Genomic DNA, 25,648 nt, shown 5'->3' on the forward strand with positions numbered 1-25,648 from the left:
CTGCCAGCACATGGGCTTCTTTGCCAGAGAGGAGGAAAAGAAGAAAACAAGTCTATAGGTTGCACGTAAAGACTCACAGGAAGGACAGCAGTGCAGCTGGCTAGGGGAAGAGAGAAGGACTGGAGCTGGTGAGCTGAGTAAATAACATGTGTGCGTGAGAGTGATGGGGACAAGGAGGAACATGTACAGGCAAGACATAAATTAGCTCTAATTTTTAGTATGCAGCTCATTTAGATAATGAAGAAGATAGTGCCTACCACTGAAACAGTGTCAGCAGCTCCTGGCAAGGGTGGAGGGAAGAGTTAGTGTGGTTGTGGTATCTGAACCCTATCAGCTCTGATGTGCTGCACAATGTGTCTGTCTGTGTTACTTATCCTCTGTTTCCTTGGGCTGCCTGGTCCCCACTGCTTATTCATCTCGTGTATTAGCATTCCATTAGGATTTAGTTAAATTGGTGCCTTTTTTGTTTGGGAGCTGTTTGCTCCCAGGCTCTGGCTCATCTCCGGATCCTGAACCAGGACACCAAGACCTTTGGTACTTAACAGGAAGCCCCACCTGCAGACAGACTTGAGACGCTCCCCACAAATTGCAGTTTCAACCTTTACCTCTGAAAAAAACATTTTATCATTTGGCAGCTCCTCACATGGAAGAAATACTTAGCCAATTCACTGCAGAGTTTTCTCTTCCTTTTTTTTTAATTCTGCCATAATTTTACTTAATCCCCTGCCCCAATTCTATAAAACATCAGTAACTGGTTCTAAAACACTCCAGCACCTATTTTCCTGAAGGGCACAAGTCCAGCACTATTTAGGTCTTCACTCACTGTGGCATTGCAATCAAGAAAACACTTTCCAAAATTTTTAATAAAGTACATATACCACTTTAAAGCCTAAAAACTGTGGGGTTCAATGGCAGTTTTTTCATTTGCCATAAATCTGAACATTTTAGTTCTCGAGTACTTTATCGAATCAGCACCGAAACATGTGCTTAACACCAAGTGCTTCACTGTTTTGCTGAATCAGACTAAAGCCAGAGAGCTCTGACACTGGAAAACCTCTTGAGAAGTCAGTACTGAAGCAGAAAAGATCTGATATAAAAAAGTTGTTTCAAATTGCCTTGGCCTTAAGTGACCATATCCACAGTGAACACATGAGTTGAGCATATCTGTAGCACAACCCAAATGCATTCTTCCCCCATCACTTGTGTATCAGAGGGGTAAAAGAGAGCTGAGAATATAAACCAGCAAGACAGAGAGGTGTGGAGAAAGCTCCACGCTATGAGGAAAAGGACAAACTGCAGGACATGGAGTCAGGAAACCTCTGACTGAGGACAAGCAGCTCGGCTTGATGTCAGTTATATTTCTGTGAAAATCTCTCCTTAGAGAGGAGCAAACCCTCCCGGCCCTTGGGAAGCCATGTGTTTGCATAAGCTAATGAAAGCTGAACAACTTACTCGCACACAAAGGTTCCCAGTGGAATGTCTTGCATCGTTCGCACACCCCAGCCCATCTTTTGTGTCCGATAAAGCTGCAATCGAGTCCTGGAAAAGAGGAAATGAAGCCATGTTAGTAGCAGCACTCCACAGAAAAACAACGAATTTTCATAGAGAGATAAGCAAAACATCCAGAAACCTTCCACCACCACAAACTCAGAGTTGATTTCAATATTCAACCACCCCAGTTCTCACGCTGACACCACTGTGGGTACGCTCCACTCCCACGGCTGCCCTGAGCACGTGGGCAGATGCTGGGATGGAAACTGCCTGGGGACAAGGGACAGGCACCCACCAACCTCTTCTCCCTGCCCAGCTGCACCTTGCAAGGTGCACACCTAGGGACTGAGGAAGAGGGTATGGGACTGGATGCTCTGTGTGGTTATGCCATGGATTTACACGTGGGACACCAGTATCCCACCAGCAGCATCTCCTTTCCCTTCCATGCACACCCCCAGCGCTCAGGGGAAGGCAGGGAAGGTGGAAGGTGCAGCTCTGCAGGGAGGGGTGCTGCAGGGGGGAGGCAGGGAGTTTACGGTGAATGAACACCTTGAGCTAAGTGCGCCAATCCCTTTGCCCTCTGCTGAGGCTAGTGCATTTAGCAACTCTATCATATCCAGCTCCCTGGCTGAAAGACAAGGAAGAAACACTGCAACTTGAAACTTCTTGGTGTAATAGCTGCTCTGTGGAATTTTACTGATGGGAGTTTATAGGCAGAGAAACAATCCTGTAAGTCATTCTGCCTCCTGCTCAGCCAGAACTTGAGTTAAGTGCAGGATGAACATTTTCCAGGGCTAGGGAAGGTTTGCTCCATCCCTGAGGGAACCAAAACCCACTCTCAGCAATGCTGTTATTGGCATAAAGAGAAATCCGATGCTCACCTTAACGTCACACTGTTGCTTTTTCCAGTACTTCTCTCCTCTTCACCCACCCATTCCCTCTTTGCACTGTCAGCTCAAACCAGGGGCTGTGCATATTCTCATGTTTGCTCACAGCCCCTGGAGCCTTCATCAGGGCTAAACATGACTTCACGAGAACAATCACTCTGGTTATAACACTGTATTTCAGGCTGGAGAAAGCTCCCCCATGTTTTGCCTCGTCCATCACGGCAGAGCAGAGAGCCAAGCTCAGGTTTAGGCTCCGATCTCAGCTTCCCAGCTGAGGTGGGTCAGCCTGCCAGATGGAAACATATGCGCTGCCGAGCGGAGTTAATTTGGAGCAAATCTGATAAAGGAAGCACTGAAAGTGGAGCGGGAGCACCCATGTGTCACACTGCAGCCCAAATGCAGGAGGTTTCCTCCACCATCTCCCCAGGGACCTTGTGCACAGCTCTACCAAGCACCCGACCTTACCGCCAGCTTCCAAACAAAGCTGCTCTCCCAAACTCATGGCTGGGTTTCCACCCTTCCAGTCTTTCAGAGAAACACTTTAGCAAGGCAAAAATGCAAAAGCAACAGCTCCTAAATAAACACCCACATAGACACCGGAGCTCTGGAGCTTGGCAGCAAAAACCAGAGAGAGGTAAAGTTCTGTGGAAACACATCGAGCTTTTTCCTTACTTATTTTTAACATTGCAAAATGTCACTGAAACTACAAAGCTTGCAAAAAAAGTTTTGTCAGTACTACAAAAAATTTGCAAAAGTATTTTTTTCCAGTGGAATTCCTTTGAACTTAGTGCAGCGGCAAACTTCTTCATAGCAGAGGTCCAAAACAAGACATTTACATTTTTAGGCTGGCACCAAAATCCAAACAGCCTAATCTGCACTGCCAAGGCCAACAGGTATTCAGGTATCTGATTCAGGAGGACTCATGCCAATGAGTTGGAAATTTTAAGCAGCCAAGTCTGGGTATGCTGGCCTATATTTCTAATATAGACTGCTAACTTAAAAGATCTTCTAAATTAAGGCTTTGCAGTTTCTGTTGCTGTTATTTTCTTCACAGATCTCCACCTCAGAAGTTACATATAGGCTGTTCATGCAAACCCACAAACCATTTATATATTTCATGGTTGAGCTGATGAAAGAACGCCACAGTTCCCATGTGATGGCAACGGGGGGAGTGCAAATATTAGCTGAGCTCACCAACCCCCTGCTGCTTCATTCTCACCGGCACCACACAGGAACCCACTTGCATCCCACCACTCTGCAGCGGCACCTGCCCCAACTTCTGTCTCATCTCGGGAATTCCTGGGGTTTTGTGGGTTTACAGGTGAGCAAAACTAGAGAGCCAGAAAGCTCATGAGTTTAGTGTTGGTCTTGCCAAGATAAGCTGCATTTAGATCCTCCTTCTCACCTGAGCCCATTCTGCACCACCCGGTTCCTACAGGTTCGCCAGCACGAGCACGCATGATTACACTCAAAGATCAGTGGTGGCTCAGCCATGTTGAATTCAGGCAGGAGTCGGCCGTCCTGAAGAGGAAAGGCATTCAAGAGTGGGTTAGTTGTCTGTTCTTGTGACCCCTCCAAATCAGAGGCAGGCCAAGAGCAGAAATTCACCTGAGTGTAGAAACAGGCCAGAGAACCCCAAGGTGGAGGCATGCCCTGACCTCCCCAAAACCAGCATCAGACCTCAGCTTCTGCAGTGGTTTTGCTCTATCCAACAGTGGCAAACTCACCAGTATCACTGACAGCTGACAAACAGCAAGAGACTGGCTAGATTTTTGCTGCCTGGCATCACCCTACTCACCACAAAAAAAAAAAAAAAAAAATCCTACAGTGCTGTGCAAAAAAACGGTGTGCATCATCACTATTATCATTTTGCAGTGCTGGAGGGGAGAAGCAGATGCTTAGTCTGTCTCTGGAATAAAGCCTAAACTTCCAGAGTACAAGGCCAGTATACCCAAATTCTTTAATACACCACATTATCTTCCCAAACAATACTTCCCAAAAAGCTACAATTCCATTATTTACCAACCGTGTAGGATTAAGGAAGTGACAGACGCAGTTCATCATATTTAACAAATTTGGCTTTTAAGGCTTGAAAGATGTAATCACCTATTAAGGCATAAATAAAATGGCTACAAAGGAAAGAAAGATGCCAATATTCCCCCTGGGAGAAACTTGCAGAGATTTACAGAACTTCTGATCTTAGCAGAACCTGTCCAAATATTAACCTCAAAACCTCCCTGGAGGACTGAAGCATCCTTACCCAAACCAAACCAGGCTTCTGGCAGTGTTGCAGTTAAAACATCTTTACTTTGCCTTCATCCAGAAGGATCACAATAAATAAAAGCACACAAAAAAAAGGAAAAATCTCTACTACCCTTTCCTTGTTTACATATTATAGCATTTTCTGTGTTGCTCTGAAATGGAAGCTGATTTCACGCATGGATTATTAAGTGCTCTCTGTCACACGGGTATAATTAATGGCTCAGTTGGCATGACAGTAACACAAATAAATAACACTAGAAAAGCTTCCCTGAGTATGCATTTTGTTATTATCACCTGGAGCTTAAAGCTGAGACTACAACTTTAGGCATTTTAAAACAAAAAGTAGAGGAGTTGTGCAAGGAACTGTTTTTAAGGTACTACTATAAATCCCGAATTGTGCAAAGTTCAGCTCGCAAACACTGTTCTAACCCAACAGGAGGTTCTGTGTCCTCACCTTATCATACCAGCAGCGCATACTGAGTTGGCCACACATGCAGTTACTGGAGGAGCAGTCATCTATACATACACAATACTGGAAGATAAGAAAAGGGATTAATGCCACACCACACACACATCACTGAAAGAACAACTTCTGTGACTGGCTCAGAGAGGAAAGCACAAGTCTTCACCTCCTGCTGCAGCTCGTTAGCCAGAAAGATAACCAGCCTCATCAGTTCAGTGGCATTTTTACTGCATTATTTATTTCTGTGTGCAGTGAACATTAAACGAAGGACTCTGGCTTGCAGGAGAGGATCTCTTACAGAGCCACCTTCGTTTCTCATGAGAGGATGTCCCCCTGTGTTACTAACCTTCCTCCATGCCCTATGAGCTGTACTCCACACTTGAGGACAAGGAAAGATTCAAGGAAGGACCAGAGCTGGGAGACGATGCAACATGATGTCTCAGTCCTTCCCTGCTGCTTGCTTCTTCCCACACAGGTGCTCCAGCTGGCTGCTTCCCCAGCGCTCCCCAAGCCAGCACAGTCCCACCACCAGCTGCTGCACAACACGGCTTGGGCATGGGACCTTCACTTCAGCCTCCTGAGAGTTGTGACCAGAGGAAGGTCACCCTGACCCTATGCTTCCCCCACCTCTGCTTTCACAACCTGGCCCTGCGAGAACTACCAGTAGCACAGTGCAGACCTTGGCCACGATGCTGCAGTCAGTAGGAAGACGGCACGAGGAAGGTCTCCTAACAACTCACTAACTCTCCGGATACACAACAGAGGAAAAGGATGAACAGGAGCCACATCAGCCAGCACCAGATGACTGATGCTACAGCACACAGCTCAACACAGAGGTTAGCTTAAGTCTCGGAAATGAAGAAAAACAAACTCCTAGTGCAAGAGCTGGAGTTTAGGACTACAGCCTGGAATCTGATGGCAGTATTAGGGGTAGACAACCCCATCTTGAAAGCAAAACTTATTCTGAGGTGCAGTGCACTGCAGCATCACTGAATGTAGACAACCGGGACAGGAAAAAACATGTGGATACACACAATCCCTCACCTGTAAATGAGTGATGTTTCTATCAATGTCCATTGGGGAGGTGACACAGTTCTGTGAAACATATTTGTAGTTGCTAGGACAAGGCTCACTGTCCACTGAATTGACGCAGGGAATCGGGATCCGCTCATAACCCCGGGCGATGTCTCTGTTAGTGGGAGAAAGAGAATTGTCACAGAAGAAAAGCTCTCCCCCCCCCCCCAACCATTCAGATGCCATCCTGGGGCAGAATTACTGTCTTTGATCACAAGCACTCAAAGCCTGAAAGCAATTCAGGCTAGAACAGAGTTCATTTTTTTCCACCCTGCCTTACAGATTGTTCTTTGAATATTTCCATTCAGAGAATGAATTTACAAACCATGGTCTGAATCAGCATGTGCTTAGTTTTTGCTAAGCTCAAACTGACCTTCACACCAGTTTAAAAAGCTAAGCGTGCACTTACGGTCCCTTCTTAAACCAGGCCCCCAGCATTCCCCGTGAAAGGGCTCTATTTCATGACCCACAAGCAAAGCCAGCTGTAATCTCACCTGCTCACGACCTTCTCTATCTGGGCAGGCTTGTCAGCGGATGATTCTTTGAGAGTCTTGTTCATCTGTAGGGCCACCCAGACCTGAGAGTTAAGGCTGGAGCACTGGAGCGGAGTCTCACCCTCCTTGTTCTTTAAAGTGACATCCGAGCCACGGGAAAGAAAGAGACTGCAAAACAGCAAGAAAGGATAAGCAACCCCCAAGAGAAACTGCGCAAGGGGAAAATGAGCTGAATCATATCCTCCAGCCAGCCCTCAAGGGACAAGGAAGAGTCTGTAGTAGTGAATAATCACCTGAGTTTTCTTTATTAAGCATGGTTCAGTGAATCCTTCTACGTGAAGGCGCTGGCAGAAGCCACAGACTGGAGCTCTAGGCACTCACGAGAGCTCCGGGCAAACCTCGCCTTGCTTCAGGCATGACAGGTACCTTGCTGGTACCAGCCTAACTTCACACAGGCTTGAAACTCTTTCTGGCGGGGAAAGATATGGGGTGGAAGAGTAGGCTGGAAATGGAAGAGTCCTACGGGAAACTAGCATTGGACTTGGCCCTTGCTTATACTCACCAGCTTCTGGTGACTACACATGATGACCTTATTCACAGCAGTGATGAAGCAAAGGAAAAGCCCTGTTACCATATTATGCCATGCTAGTTGTGAAAATAAAAAAAAAGCTTTAATCAAAGATGCCTGATGCCTTTCTGCTGGGAAGCTCAGGCTGAGCACAGCCCCTCAGGTCCTCTGCCAGAGACTCCAAGACCACTCCACATTTTCTCATCTTTTTTACACCAGCTCTGATATTTCAGACCCACCACCCCGAGGAGTAAGGCAATGGAGAAACAAGACCTCCATCCCAGTTTTGGTCTGTGCTTAAATGCCAAAGGTATTTCAAAGGATCTCCCGAGATTGCCAGCCAGCACCCAGATAGGAAGGAGTGGCCAGGGGAAAGGAGAGAAGTGGCAGGGCTGGAGCCGTACTTACACGACACACTCGTAGCGGTTCTCTCTGGCTGCAATATGCAGGGGTGAGTCCCCGTGAATATTCACGGCATGTAAATCACACTTAGCAGCCAACAGTATCTCTGCTATGTCAACACAGCCAGAAAAAGCAGCCCAGTGCAAACAAATATTTTCCTCCTGGAGGGAAAGAAAACAGAGTAGAGGCTGTTTAGTGCATTAAAACCCGATCGCTTTGGGACTTCACCATCCTCAGCTCTACACCTGCAGCATGCAACATGTGGCTAGCAGTCTCCTTCCCTACATTGTTCCTTCTGGCTGGGACTGCCAGGATGGGCAGGGAAATCTCCACGCAGACAAACAGGGAGTTCTCACTCCAGCCGCCTCCGCACACCAGAGAACGGGAGGCTGCACACAAAGCGGTCCATCGCCTTCCTTATAGACGCAGGCAAATCGTCTGTCTCTAAGGCACAAAACAATCTGGATCAATCCACGAGAGAGGTGACAGACATGAACAAACATGCTGGAAAAGGCTAGAAGCTGATCTTCCCCAGCCCAGACAGACAGGGAAGCTAGCACATCTCCCAGTGCTACAAAATTAAAGAGAAGAGCACAGCACAAGCTATAGGGTATATGAAGGTGCTAGAAAGTGAACCACGAGCCACAGGTAAAGCAATCAATCTGACTTCAGGCATCTCTTAAATACTGTATGTACTCATCTCTCACTAGCAGCACTAGAAATAGCTGAACACTCATCTTTGGGATGGAGATATTTTAAGCGATGATACTCTTGTTTTCTGTTACAGTGCAATTTGCAGCACACTTTGAACCCTTCCCCGTGACAAGCTCTAAAGACATCGATTACAACAGTGCAATGATAGCAATGATCACCTAACTTTTCTTTTTCCTTTTTAAAGCAAAATTAAAGCACATCTTTTAGTCATTGCAAATTAACTTAGATCCTTCCTTAAATGGGGAGGCTATTAACATACACTAGGGAGTGGGGAGACCTTTTTCTCTATGGATTCTGCCTCCCATTATGATAACATCTAGAAATAAAAACCCTAATCATATCACATACCAATCTACAGAAAAAAATTAATCCTGACAATTGCACAGCACATGCTGCTGCTCAGACAGGTTACAGACACCTAGACTCGCTACTTTGCCTTGCATCGGCTACTGCCTAACAGCAGCATAATTACAATCAAAAGCATTTCTCGCTGAGTATGGTGTTTCCCAGCACAAGTGACATTGCTTCTTAACAACTGCAATCAGGAGACACTGAACGAAGGTACAGTAACAGATATGCAACACATATATCTGCTAAGAGGATACTTTTCTTTCAAGTAAATTGTTGACTGAGCTGATTTGATTTTCATCATTTAATGTGTGATCTTGTAACAGCCAAAAGGCTTCTGTGACAGATCAAACAAGTCAGTTTTGCTCGGACTCTAGGGCTCTGAAGCAGTGTAACAACCCAAAAAGCCCCCTCTCTCACCTTGACTTCTGCTTTTAGGAACAGTATCAGATCTGGGCCTGCCTGGGAACTATTTAAGCTACCAAAGAAATGAGGCTCCTACCAAGAAGGGGCTTTCAGACTGGGGATGGTGACTCCGCAGCAACACCTGGATCTTTCTAAGACCCGTAAGACAAGGATGCCAACACCTACCCCTGCTAGCACCCAAGACACAAACCAAAGAGTTTAGGGAGACAAATACAAACCAGCTGCTTATATCCCTTGATTAAAAAAGCACTAAGAGCCTTGGACAAGAAAATATCCTGCCATGAGGCATGCTAGAGTGTGAACTGATGGCAGGGTAGGTACTTCACTGCAACACCTCTGGGCAGAAAGCAGTGAAGCCAGTTAACCTTCCTTTATCAAACTATCTCACATCTATGGGCCAAAGCCTGGAGTAGCTCATTGCATCACAGTTCACACTCAAGCTTGACTTGCAGGTACTTCTGAGGTTTCAGTATCCTTAGAGACAAAAAGGAAAAAATAAAAACATACTATTAAGAAAAAAAGGAGCAGTGTTGATATAATGAGTCTCCTCAACAGAAACATGGATGACTGGGGAAAAAAGGAGACAGCATCTCCCTTGTATATTCTCTGCTTACTTGAAAATCCCCGTGAAACTGGCTGGCACAGCCAGATACATAGCGCTGCTGGGCCCACGGAGCTCCCAGGGACTCAAGTACAGAGTACATCCCACTCGAGCAGGATTTACAGAGGTGAAGAGCAGGCCAAGAGCCAGCTCCAGCATGCTGAGCTGCCAGCCTGGGCACACTCTGTCCACATTGGTGGCTACATGCCTGTTATGACTAAGAAAACCCAGGCTTGTAGTACTTGCTGGCAGAGCATCTGCCCAATCTATCCAGAAAACACGAGCACAAGCTTATGCTCCTCAAAAGGCACACAGGATGCCCCTAAACCATGCCCAGTGCACACTGGCCTGTGACCAATGCAGACCAGGTAAGTCTGGACTCAAGGGGGATCTGCCTGGTGGCAGCACAGTAGACCCAGGTGGATTAGAAGCAGCAAGGCACAGAGCTGCCTGCAATATTACGTACAGCATCCTTATGGGCTATGCTGGAAAAGCTGGAGGAAAAGGGACTTGTCAGCCTGTAAACTTCTTCCCAGAATGGAAAATTCTCCCAGTAGACACTGTTCAGTCACTGCCCCAAACCACCTGTGTCAAGGGACCACCGCACCTCCCTGCACTGAGCCCAGAATCTGCCTCCCTGGGCTTGTTTGGTCTTTAAATTGTGGTTAAAGAAATTGTGGTTAATTTCTGAAATAGATTCCAGGAAGAACCTTACATTGTCACGGATGTTGATGTCTGATCCCTTTGCAAGCAGCAGCTTCACAAGCTCAATATGCTTGTACTCGGTGGCCCAGATCATTGGCGTCCAGCCTCCGTCGTCCTGAGGAGGGAAAGGAAAGGGTGAGACAAGCAGAACTGGCAAGTCGGTCTCCTGCTGGCTTCACAAACCCCTCGGCAGCCACAGCAGGGAGCACCTTGCCTGAGAGCCACAGATCCCTTCCCTCCCCAGGTCTGTCTTATCACTCTCCTTGTATCTATGCTGGTGCAGGGAGAGGTCCCTCAGGGTCCTGCAGAGCCCAGAGTGACTGGAACCAACACACCTCATTAGGCTGGAGTTTGGGCATGACTGTCCAAAAGGCACAACGAACACCCAGGTCGTGTAAAAGTTCTTACAAAAGCTCCCTGAGAAGCCTGGGGGAGCTGGCCCTCACCTGGAAGGAGGAACCCCAAAGCAGTGCTGCCTCACCCTGTGGCAATGGACAAGCTCTGGGATGGCGAGTGCCAGGCTTGATCCATCCCACAGCATGTCCATGATCCCAACACCACCTGGCTAGGAGGGGCACAGTAACACCCTTGAGCAACAGGCTCCACCAGCAAATTCATGGTCAAGGAGAAGTTGAAAATGGAGGCATGGAGAAGGAAAGTTTCCATGAGGTCAGTGGAGGGGATTGCCTTCTCTGGCAGACCGGGATGCCCATGGTACTCTCGCCCTATAATGTTTTCCAGGTGCCCCCCAGCAGCAGGACTGTTATCTGAGTAACCTCTGTGCAGACAACGCTGCTGAAACTTGGGTCCTTGACCTGCGCAAAGCAGCTCCTGCCCCTTGCAGGAAGGTCTCACCTGGCAGTTGACATCCATCTTCCCGTTGGAGAGGAGGTACTGAACAATGTCATAGTGCCCCTTCTTGGCAGCCAAGTGCAGACACGTGGAGCCCTCCGCGTCCTGGACACAACCACAGAACAAGCACTCAGGGGACATCCCTTCCCAGCATTTCCCATGTCTGCACAACACCAGTGATGCTCAGGAACAACAGAGAAGTTCACAGAGGACTCCAAAAGCACCCAGCCCACTACCAGGAGGGGAGAGATCAGCAGCGACCAACATCAGCACTGAGCAGAGGGAGCTTTACACAAAGCTCAGAGGTGCAACCCATGCAGAGTAGGAGACTGAGAGTGCAAAGGCTACAGAAAGAGATGCTTCTGCAAAGCCTAGGGAAGGTACCAGCCCCAAACCCTCACAGACTGATGTTCCCCTTCCCCAACAGACCCTCTCCAACCCTTCTCCATGTGCTGAGAGCCAACAGGAAGCACAAATCCCTCGCAGAGGCAGAGCTTGCATGTTACATCAGAAAAGCAGCCTTGTCTCAATCTGAAATGCTCCGTTTATACAGTTCTTATGATGTGTTTTATTAGCACAAGGCCTTATTCCAGCACCTGGCAGCAGGGCAAAGGGGTGTCCTGCACAAGGGCTAGAAGCCTCCTGAGAGACCAAGTCTCCAGCATGCCTGCAGCCATCTGCTGAGATAGGAAATAAAAAAAATAAACCCATGAAGGTTGAAAGGAAAAATGCCTTTGGGAGATGAGAATACAGGATCTGGTGGAGATGGACAGGCTGTGAGTCATGGCGGAGACACTCCCACACTAACACCAAGGATCTCAGCGGCTGGAGCTTGATTTTTATCAGGCATTTATATCCCAAGAGCTTAGCACAGAGCAAGGCCCAGAGACCAGGAAATAAGGAGAAGTAAATGAAAGACTGAAAACCAAAATGACTCCTTCCAGCTAAACCCCTGGAAGCAACATCGGAGGTGAGGGCTTTTGGATGGAGCTGAGCGGAGAATGTGGCACAGGGCTAGGGAGCAACCCTCCAAGCAAGGATGGGACATCTACGGTCAGGGATTACACTGTGTGGGCTTCTTGGGGTAAAGGTGAGGTTTCTACACCCCTGTAAGTGCCTGTCACATCTGAATAATGCCACAGCTTTCCCCTTAGATAAGCATGAGCCAAGTGCAGCTTCTCAACCCTATGGAGAGCAGACATATTTTAATATAAAGTTTCTGCAGGTTTTGAGTGGGGCTTTTACATCCTATTAACAGGACCAACAGCTTCACCCTGCGGCCTGAGAAGCCCCCACCCACCCCACCACTGTCCTCAGCATCCCCTCGGTCCCGCAGACCTGCAGGGCTGGGCTGGGCAGGCTTGGCACCCGCCTGCAGCAGTTAATGTCCAGATTTCTCATTGAAATCACTGGAGCTGATTTTAAACTGCAATGTTGCTGCTTTCAAAAAGATGACTAATCTGGTGCAAGAAACTAATTAACATAATAAACTAGGCTAGACTTCAGACGTGATCTCAGGCTTCTAATTTGCTTTTGCAAGCTCAGGATTTTTTTCCTTTCCTTTACCTTTAGAAGCAAAAGAACCCCTTTTTTCTCTTCCACAGGGATAAATCAGGTGAGAGATGTTTGGATTGCTCCAAGACACTTGTGACAGTGGCCAGCATTAATCTACATGTGCCTGTCCTGTCCTTTCCCCCTTTCCAGCGCAGACTCAGGCTCCCAAGGATCCATTTAAGGCTCAGGGTGGGCAGCACTTGATATCTTGTGCAATCCTTCTGGCCCTGCCAGCTCCTTCACAAAAAGAGCATCCTGGCCCTGCCGTACTCCCCAGCAATAGCAGAGGAGCGCGCCAACAGCAGCAGGTTGTAACAATAAGAAGTTGACATGGGGAGGGTTCCTGTGCTCCAAATAGCATCTGATTTATGGGACTAATAAATGATCTGTATATTTTCCAAGACTGCAAAGCAACCAGAGCATACTAAAGGCAAACTGACAGCTGCATTTTATTGTATTTGTTTAAATTAAAGGGTAGAGTTTGAAGATAGGGTCCAATTTTGCCACCACAGCGTGACTGCAAGAAACCACACATCAGTCCTTCGGAAAGCAAAGCTTCCTCTGTCATTTTTGCTGGCTTGGAAAGCACCTAATTATCAGCCCATTTTAAAATGTCACCCCAAAATTCTCATTGTAAGAGTCTAGAGAAGGAAACTCTGAAATCAAGCTCCAAATTCACTGCAATGGATTTGTGAAACTAATACTTGTCAGCCTGTAAACTTCTTCCCAGAATATGGAAGAAAATTCTCCCAGCAGACATTGTTCAGTCACTGCCCCAAACAACCCGTGTCAAGGGACCACCGCACCTCCCTGCAATGAGCCGAAAACCTGCCTCCCTGGGCTTGTTTGGTCTTTAAATTGTGGTGAAAGAGATTGTGGTTAATTTCTGAAATGGATTCCAGGAAGAACCTTACATTGTCACGGATTTCATACGCCCCGTATGAAATCAAATACCCTCTGTGTTTGGCGCCACAAACTAATGTAGCAAGTGGCAGCACTTGCCCCAAACTGCTCACAGCCAGGACACCGCACCATGAAAATAATTCTGCCAACAACCACAGCCTTGCCAAGCCTTTGTGCCCAAGACAAGCAAGTCCCTCTCTGCCTGTGCACTTCCATCCAGGACGTCACACATATCAAGAAATAAATGGTGGACAGAGGCTTCTTCAAGAGAAAAATATAAGGAATACACTGCTACCTTAGGATCTACTAGTGCTCCAGCCTTGATAAGGTATTTCACAGTTTCCAGATGGTTGTTTTCTGCTGCTTCCATCAGTGGGGTCCTCTGGTCTTCAGAGCAGGTGTCTATATTAGCACCAGCCTGTTAAGACACCAAGGCAAATACAAGGACAGCTATAATCACTACTGGTTAGCAGAGGGAGGATGTGGGAGTAGAGATTTAGTAGCAAGTTTTTTCCTGAAATTTAGCCAGAATTAAGCAGGGGTAAAAAAAACCCTAAAAAACCAAACCAAAACCAAAACCACAACAGGAAAGAAGGCAGTCCAACTTCACCTGTTTTTATAAAGCAGCACATGCTGCCTGCCCCTTTCCTAGCTTCCACAGCCAGTAACCAGGGCATAAGGAAGCCAACAGCTGGTATTAAATAACTCTTGTTATTAACAGATTTTGTACTGCTACTTTCTAGATATCGTTTGTGCATCTATTTGGAAGAATCATCCTCCTCCGTTTTCCAGCAGCTTTGTTTTCCCTGGTCTATCACTTTATGGACACAATGAAAAAACCAACCAGCTCTTCCCAATGTCACAAGGAGTGGGAACAACTTGCTGATTGCAACAGAGGTAGGAGCTGTAAAAAAACATCCTGGAGATTGGCTAACTATTCCTGTTGAAGTCAATGGTGACATTTCTACAAAGGTCTCTGAGCATATGTTCAGTCAACATGGAGAGCCTTGGACCAAAATCTTACTCTTTTCCAAATCACTACTGTGTCATGTATCTTGCCTACTTCAACTCTTTGGCTCAGTAGCCTACCCAATACTTAAAAACAAAAGATCTCAGAGACAGCACAACTTTTGGCAGGCCACACATGCATATATGAGTGAAGCACAGACCTGTTTACAGCAGCGACACGCTGACTCAGGTTCACCTGGCACAAGAAGTTGGCCCCGTTGCTTCCAGGTGCCTCCCACTGAATGCATTTGTTTTGATTACTTTTAAATAGCTAAAGCTATTTAAACCAGACCAAAGAAGAGGCATTTCAAGTTTAACAAGCTGGGGACATTCCCAGCCAAATACTGTGCTACTGCAGTAGCCAGACATCAGGGAAGAAACAAGAGGAGGAAGGATTTTGGAAACAAACCAACCCTACTGATACTCAATTCAAATAGTTTGTAATAACTCAAAATTTTGCTCCTTTTACTCATACAAGTCATTCCATTGCCTTCACGTGCACAGAGTGATTGAGAGCAGCAGGTTGGACCTATAGCTGCATCTTCAAACAGCACTTTGAAAGCCTCTGACACCAGACACTCAACTGCAACGTCCCAGCAGGCTCATTTTCAAAGACATGGCAATGCTGCTTTCTCAAAAGCCCCTTAAGTTTTCCCAGTCACATACGGTAAACAAAATATACTTTCAGTCACTCCAGATGATGTATGTCAGTACAAAAAAGAAAAACTGTAACTTTTTTAATCCTTTTTTCTTTGCATCATTTTGGAGCAGGTTCAATGAGAGCATCCCTAAGTCTTTATCCATCTTCATTAGAACCCAAATCTCAGGCAATAAGCCAAACCTGCATCTTTCCTTCTCTCCTTTTCACGTGTGGGACATTTACACTGCAGAGGAAAATCCTGCTGGAGTTACTCAGGTTTTGACAGAAAGGAAGACAGAATCTGCTAGCTTCCAGGCTCCAGCGCCTACCTGCCTTTGTTACAAAGAGCAACTTGGCAGCAGCGTGCAGGTCAGTGGCCAAGTGCCAGCGGTCAGCCCTGCTGGCACATCTGGCAGCACACGGCTCTGCAGGGTGTGCCCGGGCATATGGGCTCCCACATGCTCCACAGTGTCCTACGTCGAAGCTTCCCATGCTCACTGCCCAGACAGTAAAGCCTGCTTGGAGAACCGCCGAGAGAGAGACAGCTTCAGTCATCTCCTCTAAGACCTGTCCATCACTCCTCCCTCAGCAAACCCTGAGAATGAGGAATTTTTTATAAGAGGGATGTTTCAGTGCTGATTTACAGAAGTGCTTTAGCCATGTGGGGCAGAAGACCAAGAACCACAGAAAATTGCTTGTACAGAAGAATATAAGTGGAGACAGACCTGAATCAGCATATGGCAGATGTCCACGTGGCCAGACTCGGCAGCAGCATGGAGAGGGGTTCTTTTACTCTGATGCTCCATTTTAAAATTAGGGTCAATTCCATCCACTGAAAAACAGAGCATAGATGCTTTCAAGCACAATTTAGAGATTAGAGAAAAGTGTAACAGGAGAACCAGGTCTCAACTAAAGGCTTTTAAAGGATAGGTTCCCAGTCCATGCTCAGCCCTTCTCACAACTCACTACATATTCAAGCCAGAAAGCTCTCAGGGTTGTCCCATGGACATTCAATACACAACAACCCTCAAACCAAGAGCCTCAGAAACAACACGGAACTTAATACCTTTAAGGCATTACAACTTCTACATAGGCCATCTCCCTCAGATTCATAGTTCATCACCTCTCAGTATACAGCAAAACCAACAAATGCTACACAAGGATAAAAAGAAAAAAAAAAAAAAGAGGCTTTGTTTAAGCAAAGAGGTTGGAAACACCAAAGAGTCAGTACTACCTGGCCTTTTTGTTTCATCACTGTTAACTGCAATTAGTATTAGTGATCCTCGTTGCATTCCTGCAAACACAGGGCTACAAAGCGGATGGAGCTTCTCCAACTAACACAAGCTCCAGATCTGGCCAGAGATTCTCACAGCTGTGCAAAGACTGACAGATGATGATGACAGCCAGACAAAGATGTCTGGGCATGATAACATGTTGCATATGATGAGGCCGTAGTTAAATATCAATGAATAACATTTTTGTGCTATTGAAGACATGAACAATGAAGCTAACACTTGCTGGACTAAAAAAGAAGAATCTGATAAATGAAAAGAACAGAAAGCATCCAAAAATGTACTGCAAAGTACTGGAGTGGAAAGGAAATGATCCCAAGGAAACACTGTGTCCTTCAAACGGGGAGATTCCTCAGGAACATTTGTTAGTAAAAACAAGCTCAGTAGCTCAAAGTCATCTGATGACAGACAACTATGTACCCCCGAAACAAATCCTGTGTATTGACGGGCTCTTCCTTTCTGCTCTCTTGCTGATGAGTCTCAGCTTCAGCCAACTTCCATTTTTTTACCTCTTCACTGGATGCAAATACCTAACTAGCCCATTCCACAGAGAGGAAGAGTTCTGTTGGACTGGAAAAATCATATGTAGCTCATTTGGACACAGAAACAGCTTATCTGGATAAAACCGTGCCCAAATGCAGAAACACGTTGGGAGCAGGTCCACATTTCACAGACAGATGAAGCCATTTCCAATGACACATCACTTGCAAAAGTGGCTTTCTCCTCCAGCTCCACTCACAAGGGGCAGTGGGGAATAAGACGTGCTGCCATGCTGGGAACTGGACTCTGGCAACTGCCTGGCAGGAGCTGGGAGTACTGCCAGACATGCAATGTCCTGGGAAGGAGCAACCTACCCAACATAAGCAGGACTTTTTGTAGCTCTCCTTGCCTCGCAGAGAAGTACAACTGCTTTGGATGGAACCGTAACTTCTTAGGTCTGCAGGAGTGAGGGAAAGAGGCATAATTAATACTCACTGAAGAACACTCCTTGGCATTTCACCCCACCCCACTGCTACCCCATCTGCACAATGAAGTCTGTTCCTATGGTACAGCTCCAGAGTGCCAGCAAAACACAAGAACAAGTCGTCACAAGGAGGTCTTAAAACTTCCCACTCCAACCACAGACAGCCTTGTTCTAATGAGGGCCACATCTATTCAGTGTCACTCATCAAGAAATTCTGGGTCTTACTACTGTAAGTAGGAACTCCTAGTAGTTACAGCTGCAGTTGCAGGACCAGTGAAAAACTAAATCCTCCAGGCAATCAGTAAGACATTTAGAGCTATAAATATTCTCCTGAATCAGTAATCTGTTAGGGTGACAAATGACTGAAGTGAACAAAAAAAAGTCTCAGTAGGACCAAAATCCAGAGAAGCTAAATCTCAGTTTTGTCTAGGTTAAGTAACTTTGCTGGGAACTGGAGAGACCCAGCAGTCATCTTACTTTTCAGAGTCCAGGGCAATCAGGGCACTTTCCAGCGTTTCTTTAACTGGTCCCTGGGCCAGGCTAGTAGTAGGCTTTGGAAAAACTGAAGACCCAGCCATGTCAAACCCCTCAGTAGCTGAACTTTCTGGCTTGTCTTCCTCTGACAACCGCGTCCCAGCGCCACTGAAGAGAAAAAATGAGAGACAGCCAAAGCACAACCATTAAAAATACACAACAGTGTGTATCTTATGCCAAAGAAGGAAAGGAAATGGATTTTAAATACAGATAAGCCTAAGTGAAATCGAAACGCAAACCGGCATCTTTTACAGTCTTTTCGGTAAGATCTTGCCCCAAAAAGGAGTTTCATTGCCATATCATTATATTTTGATGGACTCTGTGCTACAGAAAACCCAGAAACACGGGCAAGTCATAAAAGCCACCATAGTAAGATAGGATCAGGCGGGAAGTCAAAGCACTGTTCAGCACAGGGATGGCTTAATTTGCATTTTCCTCTGCATTTTCAACGTCTCCTTATGCTTGTGTCCATCGGTGCAAGTCTGGAGCTACAGCCAGGTATTACATGAATTTCCCTGTCACTTAGCAGAGCTGGCAACATCAACTCATTCCACTATTATTCTATTCCCAACAATAAGAGGAAGAAACGGTTTTAACTCCTGAATCCCTCCTATCTTCATAGCCTCTGTCCCAGCCCACCCTGTGGCTGCTGCACTCTTCTCCACCACAGTGAGCAACACAAAACACACTTGCAGATTCCTGCAGCTGAGTTTAGCTTGCCAGAGCAGGACGAGAAAGCACTTTGCTCCATCGGGAGGAGCACAAGCATTTAAATACAAAGTACAGTTTGACATGAGGTTTGAGATCACTATGTGCTCCCAAGCTCACCTCCCTGTCGTGGTGTCAGCCCTTCCCTCCACAGCTGCTGGCTTCTGCTGCTCATAGGTCAGCGACACCGTCGAGGTTGTGTCTGCTTTTGCTATTGTCACCTCCTTTGCCTTGGAGGCCTCTTCCCCGCAGTGTGGGCAGTAGCTCATGTCGTTGACCTGGGAGGCACAGTTCTTGTGGAAACGGTGGGAGATGCTGCTCTCCGGCTGACACTCCATGAAAGTGCCCTAAAAAAACCACATAGAATAAATTCACACCTTGGTCACTGCGTGCATTACCCCTTCTACATGCTTCATCCATCCGCAGATCTCTTAAATACTTCATTCATCACCACTCTTGTCCCTGGCGCTTCCAATACAGTAAGCAAGCACTGCCACTTCTTCAGAAGAGAACAAAACCAAGGTAACAGGGAAAAAATTCACTTGGTTAGGGACTGCAAAGCAAGTTTTTTAATTGTGCTTGGGAAACAGAATCAGGAAGTCCCAATTTCCAGCTCTTTCCTCTAATGCTTGAAGTTCTTGCTTATGTTTCAAGAAGTGCCAGTGTACTGTAAGGACGCCCCCAAAACTGGAAAAGAAAACTTCAGACCTGTATGCTGAGCCAGCATTAAAACTACCTAACAAAGCTGTGCACAAACCATTCAAGGACCTACGTGAATACAATGAAATCAGCTGTTAACCCCAATGTAACCTAAAGTATGTAACGTCTCTGCTTGGACCGGCCCTGTATGTCCCAATAACATGGCTGACTGCTCCTTCAGCAAACTCGGGCAACTCTTCTTAAAATTCTTTTCCCTTTCCAGCAAAGTCCTTTGAACTGAACTGAAGGTATCCCAGATTCACTGCCCTGCCATATTAGTGCTACCTGAAGCCCTACTGTGCTCTGTATTATCAGTGATGGATAGCACAGACAAACACTCCCAGGTTCACCTGTGTGAACTATGGCATGTCACTGAGAGATGTACGAGCATGTTAGACTACTTAAAACCCACTTTTCTCCTGAATTCATGGTCCTCCCAAGCAAATGCCTTTAAGGGTTTTGAGGATTTTATCTTCTAAAGGATCTTTGACTCAGCATGAAAATCCAGGATGGTTCCATTTATTACTATAATGCTTGAGACTACTGTAGCATCTTTCATTGAGTCATCTTGAAGAACATCAGACAATTAAACCTCCTCATCATCCCGTGAGGCCCTCAATTGGTGTTCTTCAGCTTTACCAACAGGGAAACTAGGACGCTGACGACTTAAAGGACTGGACCAATGCTATTAAAAGCCTCAGTGGCAGAGGTGGCAGAAGCAGCAGGAGATCTCAAACACTGCCTTGTTCCATTGCCATCACTCAGGTTCCCCATCTAAACCATCATGAGCATATGAGAGGACACAGATGGGCGTACACAGATTCATTTACAAACCGAGCTAATACAATTTTTGATGCGATTGATTTGTACAGAGAAAGAAAAAAAAACACCCTTCTTCCAAAGGAATTCCTAAGGCAAGACTTCCACTGTGTGAAATCCCAATGAAAACCCTTCAGTAACACCCCTTGGGGTCTCCAGGAAGATAAAGGTGACGATTGCAGCTACCCTCACACACATTCCTGTTGAAAACACCACCTGATGTGCTGTGGAACGAGGTGGAGCTGATGCCAGGGAGTCAGTAAACCCCTTTAGGTACCATCTCCACCTTCAGCTCTTCCAGCTACTGCAACAGGTACCCCCTTCCCTAGATTGAGAGCACGGACTTACTGCAGTGCAAAAGTATCCACAGCCAGGGCAACACTGGTGTTTCACCATCCTCCCTCTATGGTCCTCACACAGCACCAAAAGCTGGACTTTGTTAGACGGGCGCATCAGTTCATACTTAACCACACTGTTTGTGCATCGGCCCAGCTGGAACAGGAGAAATTAAAGGAAATGAAATTACTGGAGACCAAAACACTCTCTGTGCTTGTGCGGAGGAAGATCTTGCACACTGCCTTGATGAGCCCTGGCTTTTTCACAGTAATTCAGATGTGTGCCAGATAGCATTAGCAGTGCAGCAGGAAGCTGTGAAAGCTGCTCTCACAGGAAGAAATGCATCATTTACTAACTAACATGCATGTGGACCCCGAGTCGTTTGTTCCTTGCAAGAAAAAAAATTGTAACTGGAAATACGCAACAGCCAAGCAGCGGCAGAAGGGGCAGTCCCATGGGCCTGACTCACACAACATACGCTCTCCTTTTGCCAGGAAGAGCGGGTGTCGGTGACCAAGAGAACAAGACCATACGCGCTAAATCTTGTTACTGTTCAGAAGTATAAGTCACAGGAAGATAAAGGGAAAAATAATTGCTCTTCATTGCCAGCGAAGTTATAGTCTGTACTGGTTCCAGCACTGGCCCCTGCCCAGACCACAGGGACGAACAGCCAGGCTTTCACTAGAGTTCTGCTAAGTCACACTTTGAGCATGTTTTCCGAAGGATTTCATCAATGTACAGTTCTGGGCTTAAACAGCTGTCTTCTCATGCACCACCTTTTTCTGTTAATGACAGCAGGCTCCATAACTGGGGTTCACTTTTCCCAACCCGTGTTACTCACTGTGCTGCATCAGAAGGATCAGCGCTTCCTTCTGCCCCCCATTCATACATCTACGACATTTTCACATCCCAGTTGCCACCTGCTAGCATGACGCAATGCTGTTTGGGTTCTCTTAAGTTCCTCTTGATAATAACCTTGCTCTCCCCAGATGCCTGACAAAGGACATTTACAAACTACAAATATAAACATGAGAGGCTGCCACAAGGAAACGTCCCTGCTGAAATCTGTGCATGGTTTACTGTGCGCTGCCACCATGAGCAGAGGAGTCGGTCAGGAACACAGTGCCTGCTCATCACCAACAGACTGTCCCTCTGGTCTAGCTGAGGTTCCATTTTTCTGCTTTTTCTCAACAAAACTAGGATTTCTCTCTAATTTTTTTAAACTCCACTTCTCCTGAAGAATCAACGCCCCTACAGGAAAAGAGAACGGATTTTAACCTAGGCTCATCATTCACCCCTAGAATCTCTGATACAACTTACCCAAATTCAAGCTTCAAAGTCTACCTGTGGTTGTGACACCTTGGCTAGACTGATCACCAGTAACACACAGACCTCGGGGGCTGCAAGGGTGGCAGGAGAGTAACACTGCACTGATTATTACTTATGAGCTGAGAAAATGTGATTAAAATGTGAAAAGCTGCACTGTCCATGTGAGGAAATCGCTGCATTATTATGTCACACTTTATTATTTGTTAGAAACTCCAAAAAAGTACAAAATTATTAATTGCTATTTTCCAACCATCAGAGAGTGCAGCAGGGTGCTCATAACTATTTATAACATTCTCCAAGGACATAACAGTCTGGAGAACCCACTACTCACACAGATAATACTCTTATAACATCTATGAGTCACTTATCCCATTATGAAAAAGAACCTAACATAAAGCACAGCCTTTGCTATTCCTCTCTCGGATTTCTCCACAGGCAGAACTGTCAAACCACTGTACACATGAGAAGCAACTCTTGCATATACCTTTTGTTTATTTAGAAACCCCAGGGTCCCCCTCTCTCCTGCAAGTCTCCAGGGCATTCTCTTTTTAACGAATCAATTTTGCCATGCTTTGGAAATTCCCTTCTCTATAGGTACCAGCACATACTAACAGAAGCAGAGCTGGGCCGCAGATCAGATTATTCCCTTCTCCTTCCATCCACCCTTCTCCTGGGATCCTACAGGAGAACTAGAGATACTCTTATTCCTTGCCCTACTACCAGCAAGTATCAGAGTGCTGCAGTGTGACTGTGGCTCAGCTGAAGCTTAAAAGAAACTCAAGAATCTCCCAGCAAAAGGCAGATCTACCAAGCGCATTGCTGTCCTGCAGTTTCACTTTCCAGACTCTGAGAAGGGGTCACTTCTGCCACTTATTTCCACACTTTCAGAACCAGTAGAGCCCAACTAGGCCAGCTGTGATCACTGAAAGGCATCGAGCACAATCATTTTCAGTCAGCCAGACCTGGAGGCTGCACAGGGTTGCCAGGACATAGGAAGCTTTGTAACAGAAGCCTCTTGGGAGAGGAGGAGAGAGGAAGGCTGGGGCAGACTGAGCCGGCGGAGGGCATGCCAAGTTCCCGAAACTCAAGAGCTGGCTACAGAAAGGTTTGCATCAGCGCCTTCGTAGTCAAGGGAAACCAGCTCCAAGCTTCCTCTGATTGGATTTTCTCACTTTGATACATGCTAATGTATTTTAGCCCACTTGGCCTGAAGTGTGTCTGTTACATCAACTTGATCCAGCTGCACAGGCCCGGACATGCAGGAGGGATCCACCCAGCACCTCTCCAACTGCAGACCACACCACCTCCTCCCTTCCGAGTGGCTTCAACCCGACTGTGCGACACGCGCAGAGCGCTGGAGCCCTCAGCTTAGTGAGCAAGATGCTTGCCCTGCCATTCCCACATACCAGTGGGTTCCCAGTCTAGCAGGCTGCAGAGCTCCTCCGTGACCTGACACATGTTCCCAGCACATCTTTTTATTCTTTATGTCTTTATCCTCAGCAGAAAAGTCTGCGAGAAGCTGAAAGACAGGCTCCTACCTCGTTATCCACACTCTCTGTGGCCATGCACTGGTTGTTTGCTAGCGTGGTGATCTCTCTGCTTTTGGGAGTTTCCATTCGACAGCTACAGAGGGGGACTTCCTGGAGACCATCCACTTCGATTGCTTCAGGACCATTGGAAAGACCTGGAGTACAGAAGACCAGTGAATCAGCTCTGAAATTCTCTTCCAGGAGAAAGAATGCAGTCCATCAACACCACCCATGTCCTGTGGCATCTTCCCATTTAATTTCTTGAAATGCTCTCAAGACATTAACTAAACCCCGTAAAAAAGACCCCTTTCTCACACCAGTAGAAGTTTGCAAAAGCATCCTGTACTTTTCTAAGTCCAGCCACACTACAGATGACTATACTGAAATCATGAATAAGTTAAGAACAGTTTACTCCGAGAAAACCTCAACAAAGAAAAACAACAGTGAAATACAGATTTTTATGAGGCTGTCTCCCCTCACCACCTGCCCCACAACACTGCTCTGGCACCAGAAAATTTGTAGGAAACCACGCAGTGTTGGAAATTTGAATAGCTAGTGGAGTGATAAATAGAGAAGATCAAGAGAGCACAAACCTCTATTTGCAGAGGCTTATTACACAGATGGGAAAACAAAATTCCTGGGACTATTTGGTCTCAGCCAACCAAGAATTATTTATTTTGGAAGGAGAACAAACCAGGAAAAAGAAGGCAGCAAGATGCTCAGATGTTCTTGACTTCTCCTCATCTTTTTCTCTCAGATTGTGAACAATTTCAAACCTATTTAAAGGGGGATAATGGCTTTTGAGGGGGCACAGTGTGAATGTTCTTGTGGCTCCTCTGGATTCAACTCAATCACTAGATTATCCATGATTGCAAAACACTGGCCTAAAGACAAAGGGGTTGCTTTTGGTCCTATACTCCTATTCTAATCCTACACAGTTGTAACATCTCTTTGCAACGTTTTCATTGCAGAAGCAAACCCTCAAACATTTGCCTTTGGATTGGTTCACCCTGAAGTGTCCCAAGCTTTCCCTACCCAAACCTGCTATGGGATAGAGTCCCAGTGAGAAGGAAGCATGCTGCGATCTTTTAAACTTTTAGAAGGAGAGTTATTTTGTTGAAAAGTTTCAAAGATTAACTTCATTCCTGAAGGAGATTCCTCTTTAGCTGCCCTGGCAATGGCAGCACTCGCACCCGCAGCACCCTGCCCATGGCTACAACCCTACCAGCCCAGCGCAAGCTCCTTTCATCATGTGAGGAGTTTCCTTTGGTCAACAAGTTGCAAGGCCAAGCCTAGAGAAGGGCTGGGGTATTTCAAGACATACAAGCAGAGGGAAAGTCCTTGCAGTTTTCATGTAAAATCCTGTCAAGATCTTAGAGGTTTAAGAGCTTTTTCTAGGACCACAAATCACAAAGCTCATGCCTCCCCTTCCAAACTGTCACTTCCATTATCTTTCTGACATCTGGTGAAAGCATCCCTCGTCCATCCTGACCCTCCCTTGGTGGTGAACCGTCCCACCTGCTCTCTATCGAAAGAGCCAGACAACCTTTCAAAGTGAAAGAGTGACAGAGGACAGACGGAGGGGGGACAGACGGATGGATCCAGCTCAGGCAGAAGGCACTGGATGGATCCAGGGCAAGTTAGGACTGGGAACAGCAGCTGGGGCCCAGCACCCAGGAACCCACACTAGTGCCTCCTCTGCCTGGAGCTGAACAAGGGGATCCTTGGGGGGTGGCAGCAGCGATCTGGGGCGATGTTAAATCAGAATCCTTCAAGGAATGGAGGGGAGCTGCCGAGTGGGACGGGAGGGCTGGGACTGCACCTTGGACTCCTTGCTGGGCGTCTTCCTGAGCCATCACAGAATCATCTAGGTTGGAAAACACCTTGAAGATCACCTAGTCCATGCTCCACCCGAGCTCCAGCCGGGCTCCCCATCGCTGCCCCGTCCCACTCCCACGCCAGCCCCGGAGGTTCCGGGGGTCCCGGCCCGGGCGGGCGCTCTGTGGCCGGGCCGGAGCCGCAGCCGCCAGGGGGCAGCCGGGCCCC

At 46.7% G+C, this 25,648-nt stretch overlaps 1 protein-coding gene across 10 annotated transcripts in view; it reads right to left on the minus strand.

The window, feature by feature from the left end:
- Positions 1-25,648, minus strand: part of EHMT1 (euchromatic histone lysine methyltransferase 1) — a 121,682-nt gene that overhangs the window by 7,848 nt on the left and 88,186 nt on the right. For 8 of the 10 annotated variants that reach the window (XM_026860763.1, XM_026860764.1, XM_026860767.1 and 5 more), the window contains exons 11-25: positions 23,612-23,757; positions 20,757-20,900; positions 19,011-19,237; positions 18,126-18,290; positions 17,539-17,621; positions 16,118-16,224; positions 14,040-14,162; positions 11,291-11,392; positions 10,446-10,550; positions 7,648-7,802; positions 6,672-6,839; positions 6,148-6,292; positions 5,095-5,172; positions 3,784-3,899; positions 1,453-1,539 (exon numbers count right to left, since the gene is read on the minus strand). In XM_026860763.1, the coding sequence (XP_026716564.1) occupies positions 1,453-1,539; positions 3,784-3,899; positions 5,095-5,172; positions 6,148-6,292; positions 6,672-6,839; positions 7,648-7,802; positions 10,446-10,550; positions 11,291-11,392; positions 14,040-14,162; positions 16,118-16,224; positions 17,539-17,621; positions 18,126-18,290; positions 19,011-19,237; positions 20,757-20,900; positions 23,612-23,757 (1,951 nt within the window). The remainder of the gene's footprint in view (positions 1-1,452; positions 1,540-3,783; positions 3,900-5,094; positions 5,173-6,147; positions 6,293-6,671; positions 6,840-7,647; positions 7,803-10,445; positions 10,551-11,290; positions 11,393-14,039; positions 14,163-16,117; positions 16,225-17,538; positions 17,622-18,125; positions 18,291-19,010; positions 19,238-20,756; positions 20,901-23,611; positions 23,758-25,648) is intronic. The other 2 variants (XM_026860771.1, XM_026860772.1) reach the window with 1 other exon arrangement.

The sequence above is a fragment of the Athene cunicularia genome, assembly GCF_003259725.1.
Source record: "Athene cunicularia isolate RWA chromosome 17 unlocalized genomic scaffold, athCun1 chr17_part1, whole genome shotgun sequence".
Classification (NCBI taxonomy): Eukaryota; Metazoa; Chordata; class Aves; order Strigiformes; family Strigidae; genus Athene; species Athene cunicularia.